Genomic DNA, 26,603 nt, shown 5'->3' with positions numbered 1-26,603 from the left:
GGATACAAAGGGTCTGCCCTGATGAATCTGGGGAGAAGAAATCCACCAGGATAGGTGGTTTTTGCAAAGTTTTGTCACTAGGATTTGGTGACGCATGGGAAGTTGTTGGTAAGACCACTGGGTGAACAACATCCATTGAAGAAGACACATGTGGAAGCAGGCCAAGGGAAGAAGGGTAATGGCCGCTGCCATGAGGCCCAACACTTTCAGGACCATTCTGGCTTGCACCTTTTTGCTGGCAAGGATGATCCGCACGTGACTTTGGATATCTAAGATTCTTTGGTCTGTGAGGTTGCTGACATCCGAACAGTGTTTAAATTTGCGCCTATGAAAGTAATAGACTGGCAGGGCAATAAGGAGGATTTTTCGTAGTTGATCGAAATTCCTAACTGAGTGCAGAGATTTAGGGTGTAATCCCTGGCTTGGAGAAGTTGATGCCTGGTGGTGGCTGAAAGGAGCCAGTCGTCGAGATACGGAAACACCTGGAATCCTTGACGTCTCAGGTGAGCCGTGACCACTGTCATACATTTGGTGAACACTCTGGGGGCTGTAGTGAGACCAAAGGGCAGGGCTCTGAATTGAAAATGACTGGACCCCAGCCGAAAGCGGAGAAACCTTCTGGAGCGTCTGTGAATTTTTATGTGATAGTACGCATCCTGAAGGTCTATTGAGCACATCCAGTTGTCTTTGTCCAGGAAGGGCAAAATTGATTGAAGTGTGACCATTCGAAATCTTGTCTTTCTCACAGACTTGTTGAGTCTGCTGAGATCCAATATTGGTCTCCAATCTCCCGTCTTTTTGGGGACCAAAAAGAACCTTGAGTAGATTCCGGGCTCTGAATGGTCTGTTGTAACTGGCTGAATGGCCCTTTTGTGTAGAAGCTTTGATACGTCTAACTTTGCGATTTCCCTTAGACCGGGTGGCACATCTAGAAGGGAATTTTTGTAAGTGAAAGGACTTTCCTCGAAAGGAATTTTGTAACCCTCGGATATGATCGACTGTACCCATCTGTCTTGTGAGAGGGAACGCCAGGCTTCTGGGTACAGCGATAGTCTTCCCCCGACTGCCTCCAAGGATGGACAGTCGGGCAACATCTCAGGGATGCTGGAAGGGCTTGTCAGAGAGAGGCTCTCTGCTTCCCTGGTTCTGTGGACCCCCTCTGCCTCTAGGGCGGCGTCTGTTATTATTACCCCCTCTGCCTCTAGGGGTAAACTGACCACGTGTGTCTGGTGTGACTCCCTGGGATTTACAGAACCACATTTTTCCACCCTTCTGACCTTTAGGGTAAAGTCTAGTGGGGGTAGAAAAACGGACCCCTACAGCAGAAAGAGTCTTGCCGTCTTGCTCACACCTGGTCAATGTATCCTTCACTTGAGGGCCAAACAATGCTGACCCATCAAAGGGAGAATTCGTGAAGGACCCCTTAAAGGGATCTGCAAAATTACAGAGCCGCATCCAGGATTGACGTCTGAGAGCCACTCCTGTACCTGCGGCCCTACTCGCTCCATCTGCTGCATATGAAATCAGCCGCATGGAGGAGTTAGCTATGGAATTAAGGATTCCTAGCTGAGAAGCAATCTTTTCTTGAGCCCCTGCAGCCGTAGGATCCTGCACTACTTCACCTAGTTCTTTAAGGATGTCCCTTTGGAGTCTGGTGAAGTGACATAAAAAGTTCAGCGAACGCATGGCAAAGGTCGCTGAGGAGAACATCCGCATGCCATACCTATCCATGGTCCTAGAATCCTTATTAGGAGGATGGACTGGTACGGAAGGATCTGCAAGTTCCTTCTTAGTGGTGGCAGCCACCACCATGGCATCAACAGGGACATCTTTTGTGAGGAATTGCTTTTCAGAAGGGGCTGTAATAAATTTAGACGGCCTCCTAGGAACTGGCTCTACAGAATCAGGAGCAGCCCAAGCCTTTCGAGCAATAACCTCCATAAGGGGGTCGAAAGGTGGAGACACCCAGGAGGTGGAGGGTCGAGATCCGAACGCCTCTAGGTATACCGACTCATCCTCATAGGGATTTATGGAGGGCCAGTTTCCCCTCTGTTTTAGGAGTTCCAGGATGTCTGAAAAGGAGACATCCTCAGAGGGGGATCTTGGGGATCCCTCCGACTCATCTAAGTCGGTATCTGAAGTGATAGACTCAGGGGAGTCCAGGTGTTTCCTCTTACAAGTTCTCTTGCGCGGAGGATCTCCTGACTGGTCAGGAGAATCCTCGGAAGAGGGGGTTCTTCCCAGTGGGGAAACCTGAGGCGGTGGATCTCTAGGTCCGGGAGCAAGAGAGTGGGAAGAGATATCGACAGGCACTGTAGAGGGAGGAGCTAAGGGAATAGACTGCTGACTGAGCCCAGTGGCCAGCACACTCTTCATCACCTCGAAGGCCCCCCTCCCAGGGAGACCCGAGAGAACCCGTTCCGAAGAAACTGGGACTCCTGGGCCCACCGAAAGGGAAGGCTCCAAGGCAGATGTCGGAGCCGAGCTCACCAAGGCCGAAGCTCCAAGGGGAAGAGCGGGGTCGGACAAGGGTCCGATGCCACTCACCCCCTCGGAGGAGACCAGGGAAGCCCGACCACTGAATCCCTCCAAGGAAGGTCTCGAGGAGGAGATAAGAGTAGATGCTGAAGGTGCAGAAGGAGGGGGTATCTGCCCCTCAGCCATAGCTGTAACTATTCCCGTAGACTCCAGCTCCAAACTCTGTTGTAGAGTCGAAGGAGGAACTTGAAGGGGGTGTGGACTAATAGTCGTCTGTTGAGACGGACTATGAAGCATCTGGGCCAGCGCCTGTGATTTTAATAATCTGCTTACCACCCTCTCTAAATCATGGTCAGATAACCTGGAAGACCTAGATGACCGGCTCCAATGGCTCCGTTCCAAAAGAAGAGGTGAGGTCGGAGCCGACAGAATCGGTTCCAAAGAGGGGGACCTGGACCTCTTCCTCGAAGGAACCATCGGAGCCGACAACCCCACTGATCCAGTCGGAGCCGATAACTTTTCGGCTCCGAGAGAAGATCTAGATGCATCGGTTCCAGCCGGAGCCGAAGTAGGTATCAAAATAGCAGTGTCGGAGCCAGTTGGCGCCGACACCGAAGCCTGGGCCACATGGTGGTCGGAGCCAGTCGGAACTGACACCAAAGTGACCATAGAAGTATCGGCACCGATAGCCATCGGTGCCGAGGATTTAGTCAAGGTCATAGGTTCATAGGTTAGTACTAGGCTAGCTGCCCTTGTGGGCCATTTTCAGCCTAGCCAATTACCCCATGTGAGAATCAAACCCTGCACCTTATGTTTGTAAGGTAAACACCTTAACCATTATGCCAACCTCCCACCGAAGGCTTTGGTACAGAAGCCTGGGCCTTAGTCTTGGAAGGCTTTCCTGGAGCCGATTTGGCCGGGGAGCCCTCCGGTTTAAGGAGTCCCCTTAAAATGAGCTTGTTTCTCCTTTCCTGCAGGACTCTCTGGCTAAAAGAGTGACATATTGCACAGGAGTCCTGCAGGTGGAGAGGTCCCAGGCAGTATAAGCAAGAAGTGTGACCGTCTGTCAGAGACATCTTCTGACAGCACGAGTCACACTTCTTAAAGCCTGAGACCCTCTGCTCTTTGGACATAGTGGATACAGAAAACAGTACACACACAGTCCCAATCAGACAATTAAAATTAAAGTATAACCAATAAAAACCTCACACACACACACACACACACACACACACACACCCTGACAGGGGGGGGGGGGGGGGGGGATGGGAGGGAAAGAAGGCCTGACTAAAAAAATTAAGGAGGAAGAATAAATTTAGTCAAAAAGGGGCTTACAATTAACTAAAAATGAAAGATTTCTAAGAAAAAATACCTTTTATCTGAAAAGGGGCTAATAGCAGTTTAAATTTAAACACTTACCAGGAGCTGGCAAAAGGAGGACCTCATCAGCGAAGCGGCAAACGAGATCTGGGTACTTACCGCCTTGCATCATGGGATATGGGGCTGCCTCGAGCTGGTAAAAGTGACTCTCGAGCTTAGCAAGTGCCGAGTCAGAGCCGAGGATCGGCTCCGAACCCATCAAGCAAGAATGAAGGCGAGATTGACAACTTAACATCTATGGTTACTGAATTTACATGGCTAATAAAAACATATAAAAATATCAAACATAATATCAAATATTTTATGAAAAATTATTTGTTGAAAGAAAAAGGAGTAGCATGAGAACAGCATGTTAGCTTAGTTATCAACTGCCAGAGAGGAAGATAGGCATGACAGAGGTGGAGGAAACATTTGGCCAGTCAATTTATACTGATGCAAATATGACAAATGATCAGTGGTCCCTTCTAGTACAAATGCCGGTGCTAAAACATGGTACTAGGAAGCAAATTTAGACCAATAATCTATATAATGTAATAATCTAATAATGCTATAAAAGATTATTTTAAAATAAGATCGACTTTGGTACCTTCCTCTCCCACAGTATGCATATGTTTTGGCTTTAGTCAATATCTAGAAAACAATCTCCTGGCATAAAAGGTTCTGAAGTTTGTTTTAATCGGTAGCCATAGTAGAATTGATAAGAAAGGTAGAAGCAGGATGCTAACATAGTATTTCTGTGGAGGACAGCTACAAAATAAAGCTGTAGATTACAACTGCATATCTTCTTTTGTGGGAAGCATTACATAATTGATAAACAAGTTGAACACCACAAAGCACGCTTCACCAACAAACGAATGAGCAATTTCCTTTTATTATAACATCAAAGACTAAGCACTTTCGCCAGCAATCTGGCTTCTTCAGAGTCATTCTGAACACATTTCATTTTAGTTTTTATAACAACATGAGTTCAAATCCCATTGGTTAAACCCTGGCCACCCATCAATTAAACTACATAATCAATTAACTAATTAAAGTAAAAACAATTTTTCACAATGTTCCTATCTACTTTCCCTACATCGTATATACTAATATAGCACATAGTATGTAAATGCATCCACATGTCAGATTTTTTCTATATACACCATGCTATTACATATTTTGAAAATTCTAAATATTAATAATAGCAATTGATTTACATAATTCTCTCGTGTATAATGCAAACTAAACAATGATAAGCAATAATTATTTGTTTCTATAATACAATTGTTTAAAACATAGATAAATAAGTGAATAAAATACTAAAATACTATTATTTAAAATAATTCTATAAAAATACAAACCCTATGAATTCTACCAATAATTGTGTAAAAGTTATGAAATCTGCTGACCTAAGCTTCAAAAGGTTTAAGTGAGATATAGTCATTAAGTCCCGGGGGTCTACATGCATCCAGTCTAATCTGCCATTCTGTCTCTAACGCACCCACCTTGTTGACTATATCACCACCTTCACCACAATCCACAACTCGTCCAATGACAAAAAATACAAATTTGCTAAAATCAATACAATTCTTACTGTGTAGATAAAGTGCGTTGTGCATATCTTTCTTTTTTATTGATCTATTGTGTTCTGCTATCCTATCACGCAGTCTCCTAGTGGTCTTACCCACATAGTAAGTGTCACATGATGTACATGATGCCAAATAGACTAAGTTCTTTGTGTAACAATTACATTGCCCTGGACAAGGAATTGTGTACTTGTAGCTACTAACACTCACATAAGTGCTCTCATTTATGTACCTACAACATCTACAAAACCCGCACTTTTTCATAACTGATTTAAAACTATTTCTTTTCCTTTTCTCCAAAATACACTTTAAATGTTCCCCTATCCTATTAACTATTGTTGGTTTTGCACCCAAAACCTTTTAATTTCTTCACTTAAAGTGTATTTCCAAACATCTTGTACAACCCCCATCAATTCTGATGTCCTGTCATTATACTTCAATATTAATCGCACTTTACCATTGTTCTCCAATCCTTCGTTTTGTTTCACTTTCATGTTTGATAATCCAGAACTTAAAATTGGTGCATATTTACCATGCCTTTCTCTAAAGACATCTCTCCTAACACTCAGTAACAGTTTCAATGGGTACCCCCGATCTAAAAACATACCAATCAGTTTAAACATCTCTGCTCTAAATGTGTTCTCATCACTTATCAGCCTTGATGTCCTTACCATTTGCCCTTTAATAACTCCTTTACGCTGATGGTAGGGATGGCAACTTGTGAAATGCAATAGTGAATTTGAGTAATTCTCCTTTCTATAAATGTTGCTCTCGAATCCCATCAATTTCTTACTAATTGCTAAATCTAAGTAGTTGATTCTATCATTGTTCCAATGAAATGTGAATTTTAAAAATTCCGTTGTCTGTCCCAAAAACTCTACAAATTCAGTAGCTGATTCTTCGTCTCCATTCCACAAAATTAATATGTCATCCAAAAATCTATTATACAATAATATCTTGTCATTGTATTTGTTGGATGACAAAATGTGTGCTTTTTCCCATTCAAGTAGAACTGCATTTGCAAAAACAGGGGCGCATCTTGCACCCATCGCTACACCTGACACCTGTTGAAATAGTTCACCTTCAAAGGAAATAAAATTATTTTTCAGAACCATTTCCATTAATTCAATTAAAAAATTGGCTTTAGTTCCTTCTATCAATCCACTATCAAGTATGGCTTTGTAAAACATGTCCAATCCTGCATCATGTGGGATGACAGAAAATAGATTCACAACATCAATTGTGAGAAAACCAAATTCATTACTTTCCATTTCATACATTCTTAATCTATCAAGGCAATGCCATGAATCCCTGGTAATATGTTCAATAGTATTTATCACAGGTTTAACAGAGAAATCGATAAAGGCTGCTAGGGCTTCAGTTTTTGATCCCCTAGCTGATACTATAGGCCTAAACTGTAATCTCTCCGTGCCTTTGTGAACCTTCGGGATCCCAAACAAGGTAGGTATTTTAGGATACTTCACACTTAAATAGTCATATTCAACCTCATTGATGTTCCCCTGAAACAAAGCGTCATTTAAGAAAACATCAATTTTAGAATATGCTCTATTGATTTCATTTCAAGACACTGTCACATATGTATCATCATTGTTTAAAATTAGTGAAATTTCAGAGATGTAGTTAATTTTAGACATCATAACCATGCCACCCCCCTTGTCAGGTTTCATAAATCTAAACTCACCAGATTTCTTAAATGAGTTTAAAAGTTCCCTTTCTTGATGTGAGAGGTTGTCATTAACCACAATGCAGTTGTTTAACTGTTTCCTTAACTGTAGTTCCAATACTTTCTCAAAACAGTTAACCTCTGAATTGGGGGGGGGGGCATAAATGCACTCTTCCTTTTCAAACCCTGCTGCTCATTCATTACCTTTATATTCCCCCTGTTGATATTGTCCCTTTCAGATGCAAAAAAACATCTTTAAATGCATCTGCCTAGTGAAAATTTTAACATCCATCAGTACCTGGGCAATGTCTAATCTAAACATAGGCACAAAATTAATACCCTTGGAGAATAATTCAAAATGTGTATCCCCTATCACCATATCAGTGTAGTTATATATGTAATAACCTTTTTTCTTTAAAACTTGATGGTTTGTACCTTCTACAATACTTATTTCATTAATAGTTGATTGAGATAATTCTTGAATACCAATGTTCCCAATGGGCAATGTTTCAGACATCAACCTGTGTATATTTTCGTCATTGTTATCAATAGCATAATCACATTCTACACAGTCATTTTCACTGTCACTGTTAACAAAAACATTTTCATCTGCACTAACATCATGCGTACAGTCCAAAAATACATTTGTACTAACAACACTATTAGTATTCAAATTGTCATTATTATCAATAGCGTATTCAAATCCTACACAGTCATTTTCACTATTACCATTTGCTGTAACTTTGTTGTCTGCTCTAACATCGTGTGTACAGTCCATAAGTACAAAACATCATTGTCAACGGCAGGTTCATCATTATTTGGAAACATTTGGAAAAGGCCTATGGGTATTGACGAGGGGTCAACAGCATTTGGTGAACTGACTGCACTATTCAACAGAACGGGGATGGAGATGTTGGATATAATCCTACGGAACAACGAGACCAAATTAGCTGAATTGAAAGAAAAAATTAGCCAGTTACATGTGAGTATCACGAACGATCTTTTATTTGAGCAACAGCAAACTGACTTTGCAAGGGTTATTAACAATGTTGAATCGTTTGTTATCAAAAATAAGGCAACTAAGAAAAAGAAACTTGAAAGGGACACACTAGATTATAAAAATAAGTGTGCGTATCCACCTGGGTTCAAAAAACATGGTCCTAGAGTGGACAATGAGAATGTACATTGTAATTTAGTCGGAGGGGGAAATAATGATGAACCTGCCATTGACAATGATTTTTTGGACATGGAAAATTTCCCCCGACGATCCGAGAGACTACAGAACAGGGATGTGAATGTGGGGGAACCCGGAATGAGTTACCCCAGGGGTGGGAGAGTGAACAGGAGAGGGAGATACTGAATTTGTGTATTGTGACTGCTGGGACCAATTGTAATACAAATGGTGTGGTTAACACAAATGTACTTATGGACTGTACACACGATGTTAGAGCAGACAACAAAGTTACAGCAAATGGTAATAGTGAAAATGACTGTGTAGGATTTGAATACGCTATTGATAATAATGACAATTTGAACACTAATAGTGGTGTTAGTACAAATGTATTTTTGGACTGTACGCATGATGTTAGTGCAGATGAAAATGTTTTTGTTAACAGTGACAGTGAAAATGACTGTGTAGAATGTGATTATGCTATTGATAACAATGACGAAAATATACACAGGTTGATGTCTGAAACATTGCCCATTGGGAACATTGGTATTCAAGAATTATCTCAATCAACTATTAATGAAATAAGTATTGTAGAAGGTACAAACCATCAAGTTTTAAAGAAAAAAGGTTATTACATATATAACTACACTAATATGGTGATAGGGGATACACATTTTGAATTATTCTCCAAGGGTATTAATTTTGTGCCTATGTTTAGATTAGACATTGCCCAGGTACTGATGGATGTTAAAATTTTCACTAGGCAGATGCATTTAAAGATGTTTTTTGCATCTGAAAGGGACAATATCAACAGGGGGAATATAAAGGTAATGAATGAGCAGCAGGGCTTGAAAAGGAAGAGTGCATTTATGCCCCCCCCCCCCCAATTCAGAGGTTAACTGTTTTGAGAAAGTATTGGAACTACAGTTAAGGAAACAGTTAAACAACTACATTGTGGTCAATGACAACCTCTCACATCAAGAAAGGGAACTTTTAAACTCATTTAAGAAATCTGGTGAGTTTAGATTTATGAAACCTGACAAGGGGGGTGGCATGGTCATGATGTCTAAAATTAACTACATCTCTGAAATTTCACTAATTTTAAACAATGATGATACATATGTGACAGTGTCTAGAAATGAAATCAATAGAGCATATTCTAAAATTGATGTTTTCTTAAATGACGCTTTGTTTCAGGGGAACATCAATGAGGTTGAATATGACTATTTAAGTGTGAAGTATCCTAAAATACCTACCTTGTTTGGGATCCCGAAGGTTCACAAAGGCACGGAGAGATTACAGTTTAGGCCTATAGTATCAGCTAGGGGATCAAAAACTGAAGCCCTAGCAGCCTTTATCGATTTCTCTGTTAAACCTGTGATAAATACTATTGAACATATTATCAGGGATTCGTGGCATTTCCTTGATAGATTAAGAATGTACGAAATGGAAAGTAATGAATTTGGTTTTCTCACAATTGATGTTGTGAATCTATTTTCTGTCATCCCACATGATGCAGGATTGGACATGTTTTACAAAGCCATATTGATAGTGGATTGATAGAAGGAACTAAAGCCAATTTTTTAATTGAATTAATGGAAATGGTTCTGAAAAATAATTTTATTTCCTTTGAAGGTGAACTATTTCAACAGGTGTCAGGTGTGGCGATGGGTGCAAGATGCGCCCCTGTTTTTGCAAATGCAGTTCTACTTGAATGGGAAAAAGCACACATTTTGTCATCCAACAAATACAATGACAAGATATTATTGTACAATAGATTTTTGGATGACATATTAATTTTGTGGAATGGAGACGAAGAATCAGCTACTGAATTTGTAGAGTTTTTGGGACAGACAACGGAATTTTTAAAATTCACATTTCATTGGAACAAGGATAGAATCAACTACTTAGATTTAGCAATTAGTAAGAAATTGATGGGATTCGAGAGCAACATTTATAGAAAGGAGAATTACTCAAATTCACTATTGCATTTCACAAGTTGCCATCCCTACCATCAGCGTAAAGGAGTTATTAAAGGGCAAATGGTAAGGACATCAAGGCTGATAAGTGATGAGAACACATTTAGAACAGAGATGTTTAAACTGATTGGTTTGTTTTTAGATCGGGGGTACCCACTGAAACTGTTACTGAGTGTTAGGAGAGATGTCTTTAGAGAAAGGCATGGTAAATATGCACCAATTTTAAGTTCTGGATTATCAAACATGAAAGTGAAACAAAACGAAGGATTGGAGAACAATGGTGAAGTGCGATTAATATTGAAGTATAATGACAGGACATCAGAATTGATGGGGGTTGTACAAGATGTTTGGAAATACACTTTAAGTGAAGAAATTAAAAAGGTTTTGGGTGCAAAACCAACAATAGTTAATAGGATAGGGGAAAATTTAAAGTGTATTTTGGAGAAAAGGAAAAGAAATAGTTTTAAATCAGTTATGAAAAAGTGCGGGTTTTGTAGATGTTGTAGGTACATAAATGAGAGCACTTATGTGAGTGTTAATAGCTACAAGTACACAATTCCTTGTCCAGGGCAATGTAATTGTTACACAAAGAACTTAGTCTATTTGGCATCATGTACATCATGTGACGCTTACTATGTGGGTAAGACCACTAGGAGACTGCGTGATAGGATAGCAGAACACAATAGATCAATAAAAAAGAAAGATATGCACAACGCACTTTATCTACACAGTAAGAATTGTATTGATTTTAGCAAATTTGTATTTTTTGTCATTGGACGAGTTGTGGATTGTGGTGAAGGTGGTGATATAGTCAACAAGGTGGGTGCGTTAGAGACAGAATGGCAGATTAGACTGGATGCATGTAGACCCCCGGGACTTAATGACTATATCTCACTTAAACCTTTTTTGAAGCTTAGGTCGCAGCAGATTTCATAACTTTTACACAATTATTGGTAGAATTCATAGGGTTTGTATTTTTATAGAATTATTTTAAATAATAGTATTTTAGTATTTTATTCACTTATTTATCTATGTTTTAAACAATTGTATTATAGAAACAAATAATTATTGCTTATCATTGTTTAGTTTGCATTATACACGAGAGAATTATGTAAATCAATTGCTATTATTAATATTTAGAATTTTCAAAATATGTAATAGCATGGTGTATATAGAAAAAATCTGACATGTGGATGCATTTACATACTATGTGCTATATTAGTATATACGATGTAGGGAAAGTAGATAGGAACATTGTGAAAAATTGTTTTTACTTTAATTAGTTAATTGATTATGTAGTTTAATTGATGGGTGGCCAGGGTTTAACCAATGGGATTTGAACTCATGTTGTTATAAAAACCAAAATGAAATGTGTTCAGAATGACTCGGAAGAAGCCAGATTGCTGGCGAAAGCACTTAGTCTTTGATGTTATAATAAAAGGAAATTGCTCATTCGTTTGTTGGTGAAGCGTGCTTTGTGGTGTTCAACTTGTTTATCAGCATCTGCCCCTGTGGGTGAAAATTTTGTTGTTTCATTACATAATTGCCTTGCAAAGAGGCATGGTGTTCTGCCATATGCATTATATAAAGAAGTTATGTACTTACCATAATGCTCCATCTGTGTTATCCATCTTCATTTATCCTTGACAGATGGGTCTGGTTCTGATATTGGAACCGACTCAGCTGTTACTACAGCTCGTGCTAGCCAAAAACCCTTGAGCTTCACCTCTACCCAAAATATCTCTCACAATTACCTCAGATTGAGTTTTCAGAGAATGTATAGATAATAGAAAGGAAACCCAACTGGAAGCCATATCTACTATGCTTGAAAGATCACAATAATTTGAGGATGTATAATCCGCTCCACCAAAAAACATCTTTAAAGGCCAGGGGATGGAGGGAGGGGAGTCAAGGATAAATGAAGATGGACAACACAGATGGAACATTATGGTAAGTAAATAACTTCATTATCTGATGTTGCCAATCTTCATTTTATCCTTGACAGATGGGACAGAGTCACCAGCTACCTTAGATCTTGGGTGAACTCATGGAAGGATATTCCTGAGCACCATCGGACCAAAAGGATGCTCTTCCCCTAGAGACCAAGTCCAATTTGTAATGAGTAATGAAGGTATGGAGAGAAGCCCAAGTAGCTGCTGCACATATATCATCCACTGATGCTCAAGACTGGAAAACTGCTGCAGTGGCTACAGATCTTGTAGAATGGGATTTCACAGGTCTAAGCAATGCTATTTTGTTGTTATCATAGATAAATGAAATGCAGTACTTTATCATCTGCCCATAGTCAGCTTGCTGACTGGTTTGCCAAACTTTGCAATGGAAAAGGAAACAAATAGTTTTTCAAATTTTCATAATGTCTTTTGTTCTGTGAAGATAGAAATGTAATTGTCTGTGAACGTCTAGTAAATATAAGGAATATTCAGCTTTGCGGAAAAGGTTGGAAAGAAAGCTGGTAAATTAATAGCTTAATTGATGTTGGACTCTGAGATTATCTTGGGTAGAAAAGAGGGGTTTGTTCATAAAGAAACTCTATCTTTGTAGAAAATCAGATAAGGAGGTTTACAAGACAAGGCCTGAATTTCTGAGATCCTTCTGGCAGACATTATAGCCACCAAAAACAATGTGTTCCAAGATAAAAACTTCAGATCATATTCTGCAGAGGGTTCAAAGGGAGAATGTACTATGCTCTGTAAAAAGATGTTAAGTCCTAACCATAACATTCCATCTGTGTTGTCGATCTTCATTCATTCTTGACAGATGAGTTGGGTTCTGACCTCTCGGAACAAAAACTGATATAGACATTTGTGCTAATGTAATCAGTGCCATTGAAGGAGCAGATAAATTGACCTGCACCGGAGCCTTCAACGTAGAAGAACCTGAAATAGTCATTAGTCCAGGGGAAATTGTCATTGTCAGTAATTTAGAGTCAGAAGCCTCCAGTTCCGAGGAGTCTTTTGCAACCAAGGATTTCAATTTCTTATTTCTCGGAGCTGATGGAGAAGTCAGAACCAAAACACTCCTCTTTTTGCCATTGTCCCTGGAAGATAAGCACGAATGGGAAGAAATATCAGTTTTAGCTTTGTCAGCAGTAGATCATGCTTCACTGAAGGCAGAGGGGATCAAATCCTTTAAAATAAGCTTGTTACATCTCTCAATGAGGGCTTGATGACTGAACCCATGGCAAATACTGCAGTCCTCTTGTAAGTGAATGGGACCCAAGCAATAAACACAAAGAGAGTGAAAGTTAGAAGATGGGATTTTGTGGCCGCACTTCTGGCATTTTTTAAAACCAGAAGGAGCTTTAGCTTTCTCAGCCATCTTAAAAAAATATGGTTGGAATGCAGAGACTCACACATGCACCCACAAAGAAATGTTTGAGAGAGAAAGAAATTAGTTTTTTTGATGGGAAAGAAAAGGGGAAAAAAAATATCAATGATGATAGTTAAAGAAATACACCAACATGTGTGGGAGGAGACTATCAACTATGATATTAAGAAATACACTACAGTATATGTAAAGTGTATGTAAAAGAGAGAGAGAAAATAATAAACAAAGGGGGTAGAGGATCAATTAGAGAGGAGACAGAGAGAAAATCCTAAGAAATAGCAGAAATTTACCTAAACCAAAGGAAACTTGAGCACTCTGACAAAACATGATAAAATGAAGATTGACAACATCAAATCTATGGTTACTGCAGGGCTGTAGGCCAATTACATCTATGGGTTACTGTTGGTCTTTTGACCAGAACAGTATAAAACTCAAACTGAAAAATCAAAGTAAATTAATTTCCAGGCCTGGATGCACAATAACTGTCCAATCCAATGACACATTATTATAAAATTTGCTTCTATAATTAATGTATCCAAGATGTACTTAAACATGCAGGGGTAAGGATATAGATGTTTTAAATCCTTCAGTCCCTCTAAAATTTTCTACACAGTTTTACAGAAATGCTTTTTGCTGTGGAAAGTGACAAGAATAAACCTACACAATCTGAAAATGGGTATGAGCAGTGAACGTATTTTTCATATAGAATGAATTGAAGACATCAGTTAACCAGTAGTCAGGGAAATGAGGAAAATGAGGGGCAAACGATTCTTATCACTAGTTGTGTGTCTATATTCTATAACATTATAAACACTATATACCTGTAGTAAAATATGCCCCATCAGGTGAAATATCCATTCCGTTTATTGAGCCTGATGAAGACCCTTCAAGGTCTCGAATTGCAGAGCCATCAAACACCTCCCAATATGCAATCTAAAAATAAAAACAAAGTAACTATTATGGATATTAACAATGCAGAGTTTGATAAAACTACTTATTTATTACTTTTAAGTTAATGAACTCTGATAACTGGACTTTCTTGACTAGACAGTTTAATACCATTACAAAGATTGTTCTACAATTTAGCTGTAAACACATAAGAAAATAAACTAATTTGCTTAGAAACTCTAATGTATATATTTACAAACACACACATGTATCAACATGCACAAGCACTGAAACACAGGTGATCAATGCTGGTGTGTCTAAGACATACTTACAGAAAAACTCAGCTTATCAAAACTACAGCCAATTGCAAAATAAAAGTAAATAGTTTATTTTCTGGAATCAATAAACCAAAACCCTGCCACAAACTTTGGATATACTCTGAATAGTGGTAATGATATAAAAATGTTTTTTTCATAAGGCAACTTGCTATGCTGGTATTAGGGGCAGGGGCAAGTTTAGGATTCATACACAGTAGTAAGCATGCTCCCACTGAATCACCATACAAATAGATGCCAGCTCCAACCCTGCTTTTGTTCCTAGCCTTAACCCTACACCTTACCTTAAGAAAAACCCTTTCCATGACATTACCCCTACACAAGACTGTCAGACACACATCATATACAGCAGCACAGATGCACAACTCCAAATCTTTCCCATTCCCTAGCCCTCAACATGACCTGCAAACACTTGCACATAAACTCATATCCACAAGCACTCCATCTTTTAACATTTTTACATCTCCAGTACTTGGGAAGCAGTGTTTTCAATTAATTTTCCAAAAGCTTCTCTGTTTGACAGAATGAAGTGCACCCAGTATATGCTAGCAGATATTACTGTAATAGCATAAATGACTGGCAGCAGTAAGTTGGTTTTCCCAGTCAGGTACTCCTTTTCTGCAGAGGCCAAAGGTTTTACAGGAGGCTGCATTAACCTTACAGTATACGTATCCAGGTCCCAGAAAAGAAAAGGATGCAGCAAGATCTCAAAACTGTCTTCATGCCAGAGAGTAAAATAAGCAGATACCTGTCTGTTATGGTCAGGCTAACAGAGTATGCACATGTATGCCTTTTTTTACTGTTGCAAGAAACAATTTGAAATTTACAGGCCTAGCAAACTATTCAGAACATACAGTTGCGTAAAGTGCCTACCATAATACTTATTCTTCAAACAGAGGGCATTGTAACAGCATGTCACTACATTTGGGTTAACTACCTGCTACATACTGTAATTGCACACTTTTTTTTCTCAGTAGTGGCTTCTTCCCATTGAGGACAAGCACAGGTTATATAGTTGTTTGGTTCAACTGTAGGCTTCTGAGCTGAAATTCTGTTTACGTCAGATCTTCGAGCATGTATTTCTCACAGGGGAATGTATCATATCATTTCATGCAACATAACTTTTGCAGTCAGTTTTTCCTGGCTGATTAAATCCTGGGCAGATCACAGTAACCATGTTAATATTTTTTCCATTATAGAGTTCTGTAGAATTCCCTAAAATGTGCCTTACATCAATATTTCAAACACTATCTGTTAAATTTCCTTCAGAATGTAGATTTTAAAGCTAGGTATAAAAAAAACATCAGTGGATTGTACTAATCTGTACATTTCTTTCAAATATTATTCTTTTAGGGGTAATCCAAGGAGACTTGTTTGCTCCAGAGAGGAAACTAAAAACATATCCATGATGTTGTCTATACATATATATTACTCAAACCAGTATGAACAATAAAGACTATGAATAGTAGCACATACTGAAGAACTGGAGAACTTCTAGTAATGTACCAAACTCAGCATCAGTTCTGTCAAGTTTTTCAAGGGGTTAATTTACAAAAATAAGGCCTGTCAACAAGAAGGACTTATATGGCTGCTTTGACAGATACAATCATTCCTTTAGTCGAATAAACCCTGGTTTTAACAAATAGAATTCTTCACTTCTGCTGGTAGAAAAAAATGCAGTGAAGCATCCACAATGACATGCTTTTTTCTGCATGCAGATCTTAAATGAAGAGTTGACCCAGAAATCAAAATCACCTGTAAACGTCCTCCTCCTCTCAGAAATGCCAAGAACATTCACACATAAGCACACACACAGACACACACACACACACACACACACACACACACACTCACACACACACACACGCGCATACAAGAACACCATCCTTAGTCATATTACTATAGTAATTAAGGACCTTCTTTCCACATACAGAATGCAATTTCTTCTGCACATCAGAACACTTTGTAACAAACACTAGAAAGGTGCTGGACTGATTGAGCTGGCAGCTGTTAACAACTTTAGGCATGAAAGAGCAATTTGTTTTGAAATATATTGCACCCCATGGAAAGAAGTCTATCCACATTTAGTAAAAGAGATTTGCAGTGCCACATCCCATTTAATAAAAATGACTGGAAACAGAAAGTTAGTCTTCCCTGTCAGGTACTTCTTGAATGAGAATCCAAAGCTTTGAAGGAAAGCTAGATTAGTACTACAGTATGAATATTCATGTCCCAGAAAGAAAAAGGATGCTGCAAGACCTCAAAAAAACATCTCTACCTCAAGGAGTAATGCTAGCAAATGTTTGGTTATTACAGTTAGATTAACAGAAAATGCAAGTGCATGCCTTTTTTTACTGTTGCAAAAGACAATTTGAAATCAACTGGCCTAGCAAATTATTCAGAACATATCATTCTTTATGATACCTACCATAACACTTAATCTTCAAACAGAGGCCATTGTAACAGTAATTAATCACTTTTGGGATTACCTACCTTGTGCATGCTTCTATTGCAAACTTTTTTCTCAGTATTGTCTTTTTCCCATTTAGGACCAGTACAGGTCATGCAGTGTTTTAGATGTTACTATATGTGGGATATGGCTTCTTAGGTGTATTTCTATTTCTTTCAGATCTTCAAGCATGTATCTCTCACAGGGGAATGTATTTGTAATAGGGGAAACTATAGCATTAAAGAGTATTAGTAATATAAAGAAATGGGTCCACGTAGTCACAGGCAGCAAAAAGGTAAAAGGCAAATTCTAGATAAATAATTTCACCCTGAACTTAAGAAAAGCTGAACAAAATGTTTATTCTTAAAAAAGGTTGCGTGTTTTCATCCCTTCTACTCGGAACTTCCTCAGAACATTCTTATAACCTATTGCTTGGTTTAAACTCATTGCACATTTAATAAATCAATCAATCAAGCAATTAATTAAAAGCCACAAGTAACCAAAAAAAACAAAAGTTATGTCATTAGTGTATAAAAACACTTTAAACATAACTATATTAAAAACTATTGTTAGAACAGTTTAACACATTAAAATGAAGGGACAGGATACCAATAGAACTAATACAATATTTCAACCCCAGAAAATAGTGAAAAATGTCATAATTATCAGTCCTCATTTTTTTTTAAAACAGGGTGGATTGAAATGTGTTCGTTTAAACCAGGTAATGTGGAGGCATCAAGCCTAATTAGCCAAACTAATTCTTGGTATTCAATTATATTCTCCCACTGTCACCCTCTAATGTTGGGATATAACTTTTCTATAATACCAAATTCAAATTTAGTTAAATCTTTACACATCTATGAGTATTTTCATAAGACGTTATTGATATTCTCTTTTTTAATGTTGTAGAAATCTTTATAAATCCTTTTCCCACTTTCCTTTCAGTTTTACCCACATAGAACGACTGGCACTACTTACAAATCTCTATGTAAACTAGCCCTTTTGTTTCACAATTGCCCTTCTCAAATCTGATTTTTGTACAATAATAATTGTTTAAAGCAATGGTCCCCTTTTCAAAAATGTAGTTACAAGAACTACATTTCCCACATTTAGTAGTTCCAGTAAAAATCTCTTTTTTGTCCTTTTCTAAAATATAATTAAATAAATAAGTAAATATAAATAAACTGAGGAACTTCACTCACAGTGTTAAAGATCTCTTCATCAACCTTTAAAATGGACCAGTTGATTCTAATAATGTTCCTCACAAATGGACTGCTGTCAATATATTTAATAGCCATACTATTCTGAAAGTTAAGCATGGTGGTAACCAAGTCCACCTGTCTCTCTAACACTGAGGGATTACCTAGCAATGGGATATATTTTACTCTTGCATCCCTAACCACCTCAGCTTGTATTTTAACAAGAAGGTCATTTGGGTACCCTCTCTCCAAGAATATACACTTCATCATATCCAATTCTTCAATGAAAATTTCATAATTGGAAACAATTCTAGCTGCCTGATAAATTGTCCCTTCACTAGGTTTTTCTTACAAAACCAGGGATGTCAGCTATTGTAATATAAATATGACTTAGAAAATGTACCCTTTCTTTATATAGAGGAAAAATGTAGAACAAAATGCTGGTGTAGGCACGCCGCAGTAAAAGACGGCTCGAACAGGAAAAAGTTTAATTGTAAGTCCAACAACAGACAATTCCAAAACGTTACACAATATATTTATATAGAGGAGACAAACTTATAATCTTCCACGGCAAGATATACATCAAAGAAATGGGTGGATTGAAATGAGAGTTTATGTGCAAATCTTAAAAAGGTAGCTATAATATATTCCAAGAATGTATCTTGGTCCGATGGACTGCCTTGTCAAACTAAAAACAATAAAACATCTACTAGTGTTTGTAAGATAATTTAAAAACATATTGTTTTTCCCAGGTGAGCATAACCAAGTTGACAAAAATGGGGGCACAAGCCACCCCCATAGCAACGCCATTGATTTGTCTATAAAACTTATTTCGAATGACTAATCCATTAAGTCCATTAGAAACCTCAGTTTCCTGGTGTCCAATGATACGTATTCCAAAAGGGCCTCTTGAAAAACTCTCTACCTCTATGTCATGCAAAATATTTGTGAAAAGATCAATGGCGTCTACTGTTAAAAAACTACAACTTTCTTTCCATAAATCAGTTGTTAGTTTCCTAAAAAGTCCCACAAGTCCTTCTTCTACAAATATATTTCAGTTTCCTATCAATAAACACAAGAAGAGGATATGTTTTAGACCCCTGTGCAGCCACTATTAATCTATAGAAGGGTTACTAAATCTTTATGTGTCTTAGAAATCCCCAAAACTGCTGGTATTAGTGGATGTTTGTTGAGAAGAAAACCAAAAGTTTCTAAGATAATAATCCCGAGTCAAAGCATCCCCAAAAAACAAGTTGATTTTCTTATATGCAATGTTGATTTTGTTTTTAGAAGCTAACATATATTTTGTTTAATTGTGCAGCATCTCAGAGATCCTACTCCCATAATCTATCTGGTTGGTTATCAAAACTCCCCTCTTTATCTGGCTTCATTATTCTTATTGTCTTGTCCTTGATTAATTGCCCAAAAGTGCACATTCCTCCTTAGTTAAACTGGAACAGCCTTTCCACTTTTTTTTTTAAAGGGAATATAAATCCCTGCAAAAAGAAAAATTCGTGGTACCCCTCAAAGTATCACAAAAACCCAGTATGCAAGCTATACTGGGTCCAAAACAAATCAAGAAGAACCTTTGCAGTGTGGAGGGTGTCATGCTCACTTCCTAATTTATGTTATGAACTTAGTTCACTTAATAAAAATTGAACTGCAAATATAACTGCAAAATATGTGCTACAAAATAATCAAATAGAAAATAGTAGGTAGTCCACAGTTGAGTTAGCAATTAAATATTCTTTATTGAAAAATTGAAACATTTTCAATAAAGGACATTCCATTTTTAACTCAACTGTGGACTTTTCAATTTTTTCAGTTTTCAGTAAAGGAGAATCCATTTTTAACTCAACATGGACTATACATTTTCTATTTGATTATTTTGTAACACATATTTTACAGTTATATTTTACATTTTGATTATTATTAAGTGAACTAAATGCATAACATAATTTAGGAAGTGAACATCACACCCTCCACACTGCAAAGTTTCTTCTTGGTTTGTTTAGAATATAAATCCCTCTCACAAGCCTTCTCAAATAAATGTATTGTTTTATGTAAAGGTGGATTATAAAGACTCCTTTTTCAAAGGGTGGGGAGTTAGTACATTACCTACTCTTCTATTTAAAAAAGATAAATTTCATTTTCTGATATAGAACTTCAAATCTAAAATTATCCTGATGCTTTGATTGTCTGTGTGTGAGATTTTGGCTTTCAAGGACATTATATAAGTACATTTCTCACATACTACATTATGTTGTTTGAGTAGTAGATGAGATCATCAAACAACTTGAGACAATTCTTGCACTGTCCCAAGATACCCCGCTGAATCAGGTTGGTTACAGAGAGGTTGGATATGGTGGTCCATGGTTTTGATAGGACTGGTTTTGGGGGCGGAAGTGTCTATAACTGAGGGGGAAGGTAAGCGGTTTGGTTCTAACTTGCAAGGGTATAAGGTATCAGATGATGATACCAGCTGGGTTTTTCAGTTTAGATAGAAAACTAGGAATTCATTTTCTTGGACTCATTGTGGTTTACTGTAGCTCAGATTGTCTTAATTGTACTTAGCATGGATTAATGCAGCCATGAAATTCTATCACTGAGGCCCATTTAATTTAGCAAGACTTCCTACACAGAAATAATCTATTGTGGGTTATTTATGCAAGAGCTTAAGTCCAATTGTGGTAGTATGGCTCAAAGCAGCTTTTTGCTTCCGTTTTTGATGAAAAACACTGTTTGCAATGCTTGAGGATGCCAAAATCAATGCAGCTCTTTTCTTACTCTTCATGGCTTACAATGTTGTTCAAAGCATTGTTTCAAAGACCTTGAGTGAGTGCATATCTGGCCTTAGGCATAGGCCAACTAGGCAGCCGCCTAGGACTCCACTCAAGTAGGGGCACTTTTCCAGTATTTATTTGGTATAGGTAGACCAGGATGGGGGCACCGGGTGGTGTGGTGGGGGGTGTCATGGAGCTCTTTTGCCTAGGGCACCATTTGAACTAAGGCCACTCCTGGGTGAGTGTAGCCAAGAGCAAGTTATAAGAGAGGAGCTAAGGGAGAAAATCAACCAGAAAAGCTAAAACATTCAAACCTGTAGAGCTCTGTAACTTGATCTAGCAGGAAAACACAGTTTTCTCATCACTTTGAATGTAAATGACATATATTTGGTCACAGGTGGGCTAGAATTACAACCAACTGTAACACAATGGCAGGGAAAGCAGTAACTAATCTATAAAAAAAGGAACAGCTTTGGAAACAACAGATATTGGAACAAAGAGAGTGGGGGAACAGTAAAGTACAGTTGTGTAAGTAAACTTACCATAACAGTAGATGTTGTAACTACTGCATAGGATATAACAGCTGAGCAGCTTACAAAGCTTCAGGACACCTTTAAGGCACCCAAATCATTAGACAGCTCAAGCTGAGCTGATTAGACAGGTTTGGGCACCAAACTCTTCTGAGCTTTCATAGGAAATGAAAGAGGGAGAGGTAGGCTAAGCCCTGAGGGGACATTGCTAGGAAAAGGGAAAAATAAATAAATAAATAAATAAATAAAATACATCCACACCCCAGCATAAAAAACATAACAAAATACTCAGTCCTTATCTTCCTTCATAAAGCAGAGCCTGTGGTCACTATAGCTGACCTCGATACTGTGGGATCTCTGCCAAAAGGCCCTACTCCTGCATGTTTATTGAGAATTTTGTCAATGTATAATGTAAGCATATTTATCATGAAGAACCCTTGCTGTGTATTAGCTTTAATCAGTCAGATACATGACTGCTCTGTGACTGAAAGCCTCTTTGAAATAATCTGTGCACTCGGACCTCTTACTAAATTGGCCACTGTCCCATTTTTCTTAATAAGCAATCTATACTGAATGCGTCAGTTATTTAGCCTCAGGAAATGACAGGAAAACCTGTTTTACTTTGTATCTCTTTGTTAATTGCTTTGTCCTGGCTATAAATGGATTGCTCTCAGTTATAATTTGATCTGAGTGTGGGAAGCCTCTACACTCAGCTTCACTATGCTTGGCTCACTGTGCTCCACTACCCCCAATTCCTACCTACCTCCACTCACTCTAACATTACTTCCTACATACACATTTCACTTGTGACTCTTATTCCAAAACACTCCCCAAATGGCATTACTACTTCCATGCATACCCTTCTGTTTCTGTTTCCTACTTCCATATCTCCATATAATTTTTAGCCCCGTTCTCAACTATCTGTCCTGTTTTGCACTTTATTTATTATTCTTGGGGGTTTGTGCTTATGTAAGATATGACTAGAGGAAGGCACTGACCAATAGAGGTTAGCATCATTTTTGATTAATTTTATGACTTTTGTTTCATGCTGATTTTCAGTGATGAAAAACAAACCTATTTATGTATAAACATAAACATATAAACATAAGCAGGTCAGTAGATTGGCACAGCAATATGACACAATATGTGTTCTAAACTATTACATGCCCCTTTCTAAAATACAGCAGAACAGTGGTGTCAAAATGGCAGTACAATGTATGATGACAGACAGGAAGACAGCTAATCCTATAATAAGCCTGTGTAAAATATAGTCAATAAAATACAGATGAAAATGTATTACCTTTGTAGTAGTCATTTATCCTAAATCTAAAGAAGAGAGATGCATCAAAGCCTAGAGAAGCAATGTAAGCTGTTAGCATGCATAGTGTAGACAATGCCTGAAATAAAAACCCAGCATTCCAAATACAAGGAGAAGAAAGTTTTCATGCTAAATCTGTAATTAACTCACAGTTCAAGAACTGCACGAGAGACCCTGGTTTACAGAAAGAATAAAGAATTACCTGATTATCTTACAGTTTAAAGCTGTCACATAATACATAACACAAAACAGAATGTCTTGCTGGACTTTTCATGGCACACTGCAAAAATACCATTAAAATCAGTGACAAATAGGCTGTGAAATACTGTGCAGCACTACCAGCAAATGTAAAGTAGAAGAGAGAAACTGTACTATGATGGGGCCACACTTAATGTACCACTATCTGGAGACCTTTCTCTTTTGATGCATTTATAGAAAGGTGTTCTGGAAAGGTACTGACTGCTTTGTAATTGCATCTTCTAACCTGTACAGTTGCATGCCTCAACATAGATAATGTTACCTTTATCCTGCCATTTTACAGTACTATGAGCAGCTGGCTGACCAACAAGCAGATTGCTTATTCCAGGCCAGAACGCAATTTGAGCCACAGCATCCTCATGAAACCTTCCAGACCTGTCCCACATATGCCTTTTAATAACTCCTATGTCAGCAGCCACTGACACAGTACCAGTGGAAACATATAAATACTATGGTATGGATACCAATTTGAACAGTTGTTTAGTTACTTGTTGTAACAGATCTTTTACTTTAGAGTCTGGCAATCTTTGCAAGGTATCTTGAAATAGTCCAAACACTAAACCTTGATAGGTAATAATGTGAGAAATGTTATTATCAGCTCTTACAGCCAGTTTACTGCAAGAGTATATATATTTCCTCCCAAAAAAGTCTTACTTATCTTTGAAATGGAAATGTTCCAGCAGGCAAAACTGTAATATCAAATTAAGCTAAAGGTTAGATGACTGAGTTTTCAAATTAAGTATAAGTCTGAACTAAGTTTGCTGAATTTACATAACAAATCTGTAGACCTATGAGATGGTGCCTGTGTGTGTCTCGGCTTAAGGTATTATGTTTTAACTAATCAGCTCTGTGGTATTGTGGCATAAAGCCCTAGCTACAGGCCAGATGCCCTGCCCTTGACTACCAGCTCTAGTTCTTGGCAATTGATAAGAGAAGATAGAAATGATCGGCCAACAGAACCTCACTTACCTTGGGGGAGGAGCATGGGCAAGTTCAACAGCACTGCTGATACCTATAAGAAGTCAGACATACCAGCAACTACGGGCAAGTGGTTCATGAAATGGGTCCAAATGGAGAGATGAATGTCTGAATGGAGAGCTGAGGGTTGAAATGGACAGATTATGGTCAGAATGGAGAGAAAACATCAGAAATCAGCAAGAAAAGGAAAGCAGTATCACTAGAACTAAATTCATCCTCAAGTGTTGGTGAGTACGTTCATGCAGAGCAGTAGCTGGCTCAACCAGTGAACTGATGAAATAGCAACCCAGCCCCTCAGGAAAAAAAAGACTTCTACAAACTGCAAGAATGACATATTAGCTTTTTACAGACAGTTTCCTATTCCTCCACCCCCAGTTCTTCATGAAGATCAAACAAACAAAAGATAAAAAGGTCTGTGATACCTGGGCTACTAAAATAACCAACCAGGTCCCTGCTCTTCCCCATGGCCTTAACTCACTTTCTTACTTCAAAAAAATAAATAAATAAATATTTGTTTAAAATAATATTTGTTTTTGTATTAAAACAAATGTAACAAGCAGGTGCTACAGTTTATATCCTCACAACGTGCTCAGCATTCAGGTTTTACTTTAAAAAATTTTCCCTTTAACTTTTAAACTGTAGCAAACTGTTTGCTACAATATAGCAAGCGGTTGCTACAAACAGACCACACAAAGGGTGCTACACCTTTCTAATATTACTTAAAAAATCTTTTTCTTTTCTTTTAAACTATAGCAAACTGCTTGCGATATTCTGTTTAAGACGACACATGCAGCTCTACAGCACTCAGATTTGACCTCAAATGAATTACTGGCTGTTAAAAGGCAGTATGCATTAAAGATCAGTTCAGATCTACTGATCGTGCTCCCTTCCCACAGTCTGCATCAGGGGCAGTTGCCCCTCCCATCCCACCCTAACTACACTATTGCCTTCACATGGTGGTCCCTGTTGTTACAAAATCTCACCAAGACAACACTGATATATAGACTGTGTCTTATATAGCTTATATCATAAACAGTGGTAGGCTAAAAATAAAAAAAGTCAGCTGGGCACACAGGTCCCAGGATAAAAAAGTGTGCAGTCCTGGTGTATGCACTAGTGCCAGTACTGGAAAGAAAGACAGTACAGAATCTTCAGGATATGGAAACATTCCTACAATAGGGTTAAACCAGGCTTACGGGAAAGATGAAAAGATAGCTTCCCTGTTGTAGAAAGAAGTAGTAGTTCACAAAAAAAACTAACACACCAAAAAAGAGCCATAAAGATGACAAAGTGGACTTTTGAGGATAAGAAATAAAGTATTGTTACTATTTCAAAAGAAGACACAATTTCTAGAGAGAATATATTTAGAAAGATTAACAGAACAAATTAAAGGAAATAAAAGAAATACAATGCTTTGACAAGGAAAAACATTAAAGGCTTCAAAGGGAAAGCTGCATTCACTAATACAACAGTTTTATGAAAAACATTAAATAGACGGAGGAACTCTGACCTCCCTGGGAAATGAACTGCCATCGTGAATGTGGGAAAATATAAATGTTTTTAACTTGTACAATTAATTAGATTTTTCAGTACTAAAGTATTTATACAGGGAGTTTCTTTCAGCATATACAAAAAATGTTAATAAACCACAAAGATTTAAGGTATGAGAAACAATTTAATTAAAATTCTTTCCCACCTTAAAATTAACTTTGATGGTTTAATTAGTAATTATTGATTAATTGCTTTGGAACAAGATTGTATAAAAAACAAAGGCACCACAGGTTTATTATTCTGAAGAAGTCTGCTTTGTGCAGACGAAAGCGTTCATTTTTGTTGGATTTGTGAATAAAAGACTTTTTTCGTCTGTTAGTACGGAACTTTTCATTAGTTATCACAGTTTGGTATTTGGTATTTGCTATTGGAAAAGTTCTGGTTTTTGGTGTTCCATACTATCACAGACAGAGAAGTGCGTTGATATTTATCTAATTTACTGAATTTAGCCGTGAAGCTGTCCTGTTTGGTGCCTTTATTTTAGAGAAGTGCGTTGAAATTTATCTAACCCACTGAATTTAGCCGTGAAGTTGTTTTGTTGGGTGCCTTTACTATGGAGAAAACTCTGAACGATTCTACTATAGTTGGCTGTGATCTTGAGCTCAATGACAGTATGAATCTATTACAAACTCAACGTGAAGTTTCTCAGTTAAGAGAAGAGATCTCCACTTTGCGTGGGGATCTCACTAAGCTGATTGAATTGTTTTCG

At 37.9% G+C, this 26,603-nt stretch overlaps 1 protein-coding gene across 1 annotated transcript in view; it reads right to left on the bottom strand.

Moving 5' to 3' along the window:
- The window catches only part of CFAP52 (cilia and flagella associated protein 52), a 788,965-nt gene that overhangs the window by 126,556 nt on the left and 635,806 nt on the right, over positions 1-26,603 (bottom strand). Inside the window, exon 13 of the mRNA XM_044068790.1 lies at positions 14,427-14,538. Coding sequence (XP_043924725.1) covers positions 14,427-14,538 — 112 coding nt within the window. The remainder of the gene's footprint in view (positions 1-14,426; positions 14,539-26,603) is intronic.

Source organism: Protopterus annectens, chromosome 4.part0, assembly GCF_019279795.1.
Source record: "Protopterus annectens isolate FY-2018-M chromosome 4.part0, PAN1.0, whole genome shotgun sequence".
Taxonomy (NCBI): Eukaryota; Metazoa; Chordata; order Ceratodontiformes; family Protopteridae; genus Protopterus; species Protopterus annectens.
The sequence above is the reverse complement of the archived record's forward strand: the minus strand, read 5'-3'. Positions and strand labels throughout refer to the sequence as shown.